The 9,446-nt window shown below is 32.9% G+C and overlaps 1 protein-coding gene across 1 annotated transcript; it reads right to left on the bottom strand.

Annotated features, from left to right (window-relative positions):
* Positions 1-4,808: 4,808 nt before the first annotated feature.
* Positions 4,809-6,080, bottom strand: LOC136217050 (stemmadenine O-acetyltransferase-like). The gene has a single exon (XM_066003633.1). The coding sequence runs from the start codon at positions 6,078-6,080 to the stop codon at positions 4,809-4,811; it is 1,272 nt and encodes a 423-aa protein (XP_065859705.1).
* Between the last annotated feature and the right edge of the window lie 3,366 nt (positions 6,081-9,446).

The following is a 9,446-nucleotide window of genomic DNA, read 5'->3' as shown; positions in this document are numbered from 1 at the left end:
TTTTTTTTTGAATTTTTCTTTTCTCTCACCAAATCCTCATTTTCATCACTCTTCTCACCATGCTTTTCTCTCAACTCTCGGCTCTCAATATTGCTATCTCCATCTCCTAGAAATATGCCTCTACACTCTTTGAACCTTGTTGAAGGACTTGCAGTTTTCTATATAAACCTTCATAGTAGTCATTAGGGACAAACCGCTTTCTCATAACAGTTTTCATTTCATCTCACGTGTCAACTTGTGGCTCTCTACATCTGGTTCTCGTGGTGACAAGTTGATCCCACCAGACTAATGCATAATCCGTGAACTCAATTACTGCTGCTCTCACCTTCTTCTCCTCTGAATAATTGTGACAGTCGAATATGAGTTCAATTTTTTTTTCCCATTCTAGGTAAGCTTCAGGATCGCTTTTACCATTGAACGAGGGAATTATCAGTTTTACATTTCCAAGACCCCTGTCGTCTCTAGCATTGTCATCCCACTGTCTATTCTGTCTTTCTTCATTATCACGTCGATTTTCTCCACCAACTCGATTGGCTTCTAGAGCAACTCGATGATTTTCCTCCATGATATCCATACGTTCCATCAAGCGGTTTAACATTGTTAACACTTGATCGTCTGTCATATTATTGTGCAAAAAAAAAAAATAGATCAAGTAAAATATAATAAAAAAACTCACGATTCACTCGGTGTTTCGCTCTCTTTTTTTGGCTATTCTCTCTTATATGCTCACCACTCTGTGCCTTTTACCGCTCGATTTCTCTTACAGTGTTTTTTAAAGAACTCAGTAGAACAAATTCAGTTTTAAAAACTCAACAGTCAAAAACCAAATTAAACTGTAAAACTTAAGAAGCAAAACGTGAAACAATGAACGGAACACAGATAAGCAACTCGATGACCAAAATATAATATTGATGATTTGGAAATTTAATAGATGAGAGGAGAAAAAAATAAATATATGAATATTCAAAAATTGAGGCTATATATATATATATATATATTTGAATTATGAACTCTCAATTTTGTTTTGTTTGTTTTTTTTTGGTGAGTTCATACACTCCCTTTCTCTTTCTTTTTCTTCTTCTTTTGCATTTCCGATTTTGATTTTTTTTTTTACTTAAAATGAGACAAAAGAAAATTTAACAGGAGTGGACAGATTTGACTCAACATAAAAGAGGACTGGGAACAGTCACGTGAATGTTCAGTTAGGAATTTTTTTTTTCTTTTTTTTTTAACAGAACTCAAGAAAATACTAATTAAGGTACTTAGAAATAATATTAAGCTAATGATTCAAAATTCTGAAATAAACAGAAATCCTAATTTTTTTTTTTTTGAGATTTTGACAGAAAATAATAATAATAATAATAATAATAATAATAATAATAAAATTACGGATAATTAAAACCTGAAAAGTTAGAGCTCGGCTCTAATACCAAACTGATGCGAACCCACGAGGAACAGTGCCTCGAAAACCCGACAACTAGATTTGAACCCAAGGAAAGCTAACGAATCAGGGTCGGACAGAAAAGAACCCTTACAAAACTAAGTTGTAAAGACCCGATCCCAATCTCCAACAGTTAAAGATTTATTTTGAACTGTTCAAAGTAGTGCCCCAAAGAACACAAGAGAAACCACTCACAAACTCTTAAGAGTAATGTTTTTTTTATTAAGATGGAAAAAACTGCTTACAAACAGAAATCAAACCTACATATATAGAGAATTACAACCGCGTTGATTCAGAGTGTTGAATTAATATAAAATTCGGCTGCCCATAACTATGAATTGATAAGGTTGCTTGCAGCCATAGTTGACTTGATAAAATGCAATTCTGTTGCATACAAACAAAAGATTTAATTGTTCTTTGTTTGTGTTGTTTGCTTACCAACTATTTCTTCCCATGCTTGTGTCTTCCCATGCTTGTGTCGGATGGGTTTTGGCCTTGTCTAATTCACATTAATTTCTTTTCCCACAAATCCAAATCATTAAAATTCATATAGTAATTTTTGAATTAATTTCACCGCTCGATTCGTTTAGTCCGTGTTTGGTTTCTTTGACCGCTTTCCGAGTAATCCGAGAGGTATGAAAAAGTTATAGCTTCATAAATTCCACCTGTGTCAATTTGGTCCGACATATCTAACATTTGCACCACATATGTTTGGAGCTCCTCTTCAAACTGCTTAGCACGTGCCCGAGTAACAGGTCCATCTGGTAGACGTATTCGCTCCATATGAGAATCCGGATTTTCAACCCGGGTTATATCAATTAGGACTTTGCATCTGTCTTTGAGTCAGGTTGTCAGTTGTCAGTTTGTCGTCAGTTGTGTCAGCATTAGAATCATGCATAAGATCGGTGAAGGCAATTATCTGTTATATGTATCTGTTATTGGTAATGCTTACCATTCATCTGGCCTTGGTAGTGTGTAGTATCACCACTCTATTACAATGTACAATGTGTTCTAAAGCTTTTGTCTTATTTTCTGATTATTCTGATATTTGATATTTTGAAAAGCTTCAGTATTGTGTTTGCAATTGATTACCAGTATTTTGAATTGATTATCTTATATTGAGCCTTTAGTTTAACTGATTTCGAAATACTATATTTTGAACTATAATTGTCATGATTTAAGAGTATCTGCATGCATGTTCTTTTTCTGTTGTGTGTTATAGCTACTGCTCGCTAAGGTTTTCGCTCGTATAGACGAAAATCTTATACCACTTTGAATCTTTCTTTTTCAGATTAAGGTCCTTATCCGTGAGGTAACCCTTGGATTGATGTTGAAGGAGACTGTTTAATAATGTCGTTTTATTTTATCTGTTGGAGACTTTTGTTTATTAAGGTTTAGACTTGCGCAGTTGATTCCTTTAAGGATTATTGATGTAATTGAGACGTGATTGATATTTTCTTAGTTGATTTTGAAGTTTTTATAGTTCATAACTAAGGCTAGCATAGGTTAAAGTTAACTTAACCGGTTATGGCCTAACTTGGGTCGTGGCAGTTACAACATAGCTCCACTCTTGTTCTTCTTTACAAATTTTTTTTTATTATAGTGAAACTCAACATAACATTAGACTAAAGGTTATCACAACAAACAATGGTAAGGAGTTTGTCAATTGAAAGTGTTTGTATATGTTTGAGAAATTGAGATTTTGCATCAGAAAACTTGCATATACACTCCCCAACAAGACGAGGTTTTGGAAAGAAAGCATTCATTATGCTTCCTACTCAAGTATTAGTTCTGTAGCAAAGTCAGTGACAGTGAAAATTTTCTTTGCATTAATTGGAGCAGCAAAAGGCTCGCAAATAAATCAAGCGGATGTAAACAATACATATTTACATGATCACACTCCTCACGAACATATTTACCTTCAACCACTATTAGGATATTCCAAAGCAAGTCAAGGGAAGGCTTGTAAGGTATATAAGTTCCTTATATGGGTTTAAACAAGCTGGTATAGAGTGGCATAAAGAATTATCTTCAAAGTTGATTGCTTATGGCTTTAATAGATCCCATAATGATCATTGTCTCTCCACATGATCAGGTTCTAACTTCCTTACTTCATTGATATATGTAGATGATATTTTGATTACGGAATCGTGTGAAAAAAATATTATGCGAAAACTTACTTGCATTAGTTGTTTGTAATAACGGAGTTTGGACCTACTGTAGATACCCATTTTTGTCCGGACCCTTTTTTTAGCCAGGATGCGACACCTGCCAACATAAAATAAAATAAATAGCCCAATCTTATTCATTACTCAGCATAAAGCAAATCCAAAAACGACAGGAAAAGAAAAAATACAGAAAAAGAAACTAGACTCAAAAAGAAGAAAAAACAGACTCAAGAAGAAACAAAGAGAGTTTTGCATTTTAGGAAATTCAGTAAGAAAAAGATAGATCGTCGAGCTTCCATGAAAGTCTTGGGTTAATACTTGTGTTTTTCTTGAAGCCTAAAGAAGATAGATTTCAATCTCACTTAAGAAGATTCATTAATTCAATAGAAGGAGAAATTAAGTGTGGTAGGCTGTTTAAATAAAATTAGGTTTGTGAGTTTTGAAATTAGTTAAATGTTTCACTGATTATGAAACGATTTCAGTTTACCTTTTCCTAATTAAATTATGAATCTGATTCTGAATCGCAATATGTTGTGAAACTTTTTTATTTTGAACACTGAAATGCTTTTTTCATTTGGAAATGTGTTCAATCTTTTTGTAATTACACAAACGTGCCAGGAAACGTTTCATATCCGTTTACGGGCGGCTTTGTTTCCCATATCTCTAAGAAACGTGTAAACGTTGCTCGTCGATTTTATAACTATTGGTTAGGAGGTTGAACGAAAGATGGAATTCCAATCCTAACCATCAATTTTATAACTATTGGTTGAGATGACTTTTAAGTTAAAACTCAATTTGAAAGGATTTTAATCCTAAATATCAAAAATTTTGCAATAGTTTTAGTGTAACACATTCGACCAATAATAAAAGGAGGTATGTGTATCTCTCCATGGATGATTATTAGTATTAATGAAAATAAATGTATTTTTAAGCCAAGATTAGAATATCAATAACATAATCCCAACGAAGTTGACACTAGCAAACTACCCTCTCAAAAACCCGGAACAAAATATTATTAAAAAGGAAACAAGAAACAAGATATAAAAAGTCAGAAAACAACAAATAAGGTAATCTTCTAAAATGATCTGATGAACATAAATTTGGATAAGAATTCTAACAGGAGAAGCGAAATAAATATGTAAAATAATATCAAATAAATTAATTGATTGGGTGTATTTGACCTCGAATAGTATTCTCTCCTAATAAATAGTTGGGTTGAAGGAAGCATAAGAACATATATACGGAATTTGTTGAAATTTGGCCATATTTTCCTTCGGCAATGTCACCCATGCTTCTATTCCTTTACCATCTTTTGTGTCAATAAGTATTGCACCTTGATTAACCTTTAGAGTAGTGGTTACCCAGATGGGTTTTCCCCATCCAAAATCAACCTCGTAAAATGGAAATCTACACCAACTACTAAATCCAAAAACATTCTTCATGAAGTTAGGTTTTTCCACAATATCTTTCATAAATTCAAAATAACTCCCTTCTTCATAAATCTTCCTCACATAATCATCCTTTACAATTCCAATGGACTCGTGAATCTTTCCGGCTAAATAGTTGTAGTCGATCTGATTTTCGTTCTCCAAACAATTTGCTGTATGATAGATGTTTCCAACTGATAGTTCTGGCAATGGCGGAATCAATCTTTTTCGAAGATTAACAGCAATTAATGTAGTGTTTACATCAGTACTCTCGATAACAGCGCCCCAAATAACTGCAGTCACTGTCTCAACCCGGGAAGGACGGCCTAGGCATTCCAGTTTGGATCCATTTCCTACTTTCTCTCGTAAAGCTACTAAATCAGAATGATCAAACACGAACCTTTTCATCATACTATTCCTCAATGCATCTTTCTTTGGTAATATGTTCCACAAAAAGCCTTGAGTCTTCTGCGGAGGAAATATGGATGTGCAATCATAAATTATCCCCTCAATGTTAGTAGTCGCCTCGCCGGAGGCAACAGCCGCCCATGTTGTGGCGAAGGAAGCTGCTGATGAACCATCAGCAATCTTATGCCAAATGCAAATACTTATAGCCATTCCACCACAATCAAAATGATTCACCTGAACTCCTAGGATTTCCTCATCGGAGCTCAACTCTTGTGAATCGAATGGTAACAACTTTTCAATCTGAGGAAGTTGAGGATCTTGAAGAAGCATTGACATATCACCGGTAGCGTGAGCTTCAGTGTAGAAAGCTCCTTCATCGTTGCAATCAATGTAAGAGTTGTTTTTTATTCGTCCTGCCATAGGGTAGAATAGAGTTAGTGTTTTCGATAAGGATTTTTTTAGGCGATCAGATTTTTCTTTGAAGGAAGTTTGAGGTGTGGAGGAGTAAAAGAGAATGATGGGAATGTAAAGAGGAGGAGCTATCAGATCAAGAAAAGAGAGTTTGTAGTTTTTTAAATGTTGAGGTGTTGAAGAAGAGGGTTTGATGGTTTCTTTGAACATGATTTGAACTTCCATTTTTAGCAATTTAATTTCACTAATATGGTGAATTCATATTTATAGATGAGATTGGGAAGTTATGCTAAAACGTTGTTATTATTATATTGGAAGGTTCTTCAGGAAAAAAAAAATTTTAAAAATTGTATTGCAAGGTTACATGGGAAATTAATAAATGAAAAAAAAAAGCCTTCAGTTATACAAATAGCAGTAAATTATGAAACCTCCTCAGACACATTTAAGTAGATCATCTATTAATTAAATCCCAATTAATTATTGTTATTAGGTTTAGTATATCATTTGCCCCGTGTTTAACAAATTTGATTGGTTCTTAAACTTTCAAAATGTCTCGATAGCTTCCTGAACTTATATAAAATGTTCATTAAGCCTTCTGAACTTACGTAAAATGTAATTAATCACTTGGTTGCAAAAAAAAATAAGTTAAATACGAAATATATATTGTACACGTCTTAGATTGTTATTACATAATTCATAAAATAGAATAAAAATGAAGTTCTTCTCTAATATTAGAACAACTTACCCCGACCTTGATCGTTTTACTTTTTTAAAGACATATGCAATACATGGTACTTTTTTTGGATAAGTTCAGGAGCAAATGATGTATTAATTCTTATTATTATTTAGTTTAATTATTATTATTAATCTGTCATATCACTTGATTAAGTTATAATATTTATCTGCAATTAAGTAAGCCATAGTTATCCCAAATAATTAAATTAATTACATGTGCTAGCAAGTCCTTGATCAATAATATTTATGTAGAATAAACCTTTCAATACAATTCAATGAAAAGATCGGAGATTTGATATGATTATTTAAAAAGATTATAAGTTTGATGAAGAAAAAAGATAAAAGAAAATGAGGATTTAATTAGGTTATTATTATTAGTGACAAACACACAGGTTATCTATAAGCTATTGTTATCCAAAATAATTATACAAATTATGCACGAGGAGTAGGGGTGCTCAATATTTTAACCAATCCATGGATTTAACCCAATCTAATCCAAACCCAAAATAACTAGTCTCTTGGTTTATTTATTCAATTGGTTTGGTTATAACTAAACCAATACAAATTTAATATATGGATACAATTATTTAACTGATTAATTAACCAGGCCACTAAAAAAACTTAATATTTGTGAAATATAGAACTGGACCAACGATGTTAAAGGTTTTTCCTTGATTTTACCAACGACGCAAATCATAAGGTTTGTTTCGGGGTAAAAAAACCATAGGTACTGATCTATAAAATCCGAAACCACATGTTTTTTTTTTTTTTTGAAATTAGCCCTAACATAAATTTAACTATTTAGATTAATCAAAATAATAATAGTTATAAGTATATGTGAAATTAATTAGTGGATTGCTTATTAATAACCAATCCAATCCAACTTTATGGAGTATTCATGGGTTGGATAGGTTATTTATAATCAGTCCATGAATCCCTTGATTGATTGGATTGGTTTAGTTTTTTTATCCAATAACCATTGAATTGATCCATCAACACCCTACTCAGGAGCAAGGTATTTTTTTAGCTTGGTTGATGACTTCACAAAGGTCACATGGGTTGTTTCGTTACTAAATAACTCCATGCTTGTTCTTCTTTACATACATTTTTTTGTTGCGGTGAAATTCATCATAATGTTAGATTAAAGGTTATCAGGACAAACAACAATAGAAGTTGTTTAAGAAATTGAGATTTTGCACCAGAAAACTTGCATATACACTCCCAACAAAACGAGGTTATGGAAAGAAATTCAAAAAATAAGTTTAATTCAGTAGCATATTAAGGATTAAGGATTGTTTCTGAGTTTTGCTACGGTGCGTAAAGGTTAAAAAAAAAAAAATAGATCCTACTACTATAGATCATTATTGTCATTAGCAAAGATGTTTAATTTCAAGAAACAATATTTCCTTATCAACCCATTCTTTCAAATATGATTGTTATTGAATCTATACCTCCCATATCCTCAACTAAAACTGCTGACAATCAAATGCCTTTATCTAGCATTCACTGCTACTCATCAATTGTTTTTAGCCAACATTCATAAAACCAAAGAACCAACCTACTATTATGAAGCTTGTATTGATCCTGATCCTCATTGGGTCATTGCTATGCAAAATGAATTTGAGGCTCTAGAAGATAATAATACTTAGGAAGTTGTTCCTTAACTTCCTTACTTCACGATCCTATGACAAATTGTATGAAGAAGGGTTTACTCCCTGTCTAAAGCTGATGGTTTACTGTAGTGGAAGCAGGGATGAATGAGGCAACTTCATTAACTAATCCTATGACATATTGTATTGTGTTAACTAATCCTTGTGTTTTACAGCATGAGCCAGCTGTGCTTTGAAGGTTAGTAGGCATATTGTTAAATCTATAGTTTACTAGACTTGGTCTTACCTTTATCACTCGGCAATTAAGTCCGTATATGCAGAATTCTTGTGAACATCTTCTTCAAGCTGCTCTTTATGTTCTAAAATATTAGAAAGGCTCAAGTATTTATAGTCTTTTTTTTTTTATCCAAGCTCTTCTAATATAAATTGTGCCACTAGATATTGTGATGCAGACTGGGAAAGTGCAAAATTACCAGGAGATCTTTAAATGGTTATTGTTGTAATTTTCTAAGATCTTTTATTGTTTCATGAAAAGAAAAAAAAAAAGAAAAAAAAAACACGGGTAGTAAGATCTTCCACCAATTGTGAACTAAAACCGGTCCAGTACATTATGATTAAGTTTGGTATTATAGTTCATTTACCTATCACCTTACATTGTGAATGTAATAGTAAGTCTGCTATTGCCTTAGCCCAGATAGCAAGTCTGCTATTGCCCTGACCCAGAATTTCATATCCCATGATAGTACATGTATATTGAATTGATTGTCATTTTATTAGAAAACAAAACATATAGCTTGGTTTCATCCAAACATCTCATATTGCAACTTCACAACAACTAGCTAACCTCTTCACAATGAGCAAAGTTGCTCAGCTTTGAAACTTCACAAGTTGGCTAACCTCACCAACTTCATCTTGAAGAGGGGGTGTGAAAACCATTGAACAGGATCTAACAGCAACAGTAACAGAATTGAGCGGGAATCTGTTAGTTATTGTTAGATTTATTTTACACATGCTTTCCTTATCTCAGCCTTGGATATAAACATTGTAATCGTGTACATATTCAATAACACGATATCATCATCTTTCTTCATTTTACTATGTAAAGTTTCTCACACACCAACAAAAGCTGGAGTCTACCATTCAGCTGTTATCAGCTAGCAGTGGATTAAGTTCCTTTTGGTGAAAAAAATTTGAAAAGCAATATACAGAAAGGTAGATTGCTAAGAGATGACAAGTGACATGAGGA

Source organism: Euphorbia lathyris, chromosome 1, assembly GCF_963576675.1.
Source record: "Euphorbia lathyris chromosome 1, ddEupLath1.1, whole genome shotgun sequence".
NCBI lineage: Eukaryota > Viridiplantae > Streptophyta > Magnoliopsida > Malpighiales > Euphorbiaceae > Euphorbia > Euphorbia lathyris.
Note: the sequence above shows the minus strand (reverse complement) of the source record. Positions and strands in the feature narration are given on the sequence as shown.

Coding starts and splice junctions, on each gene's coding strand:
- LOC136217050 (XM_066003633.1), bottom strand. CDS start 6,080: ATGGAAGTTCAAATCATGTTCAAAGAAACCATCAAACCCTCTTCTTCA.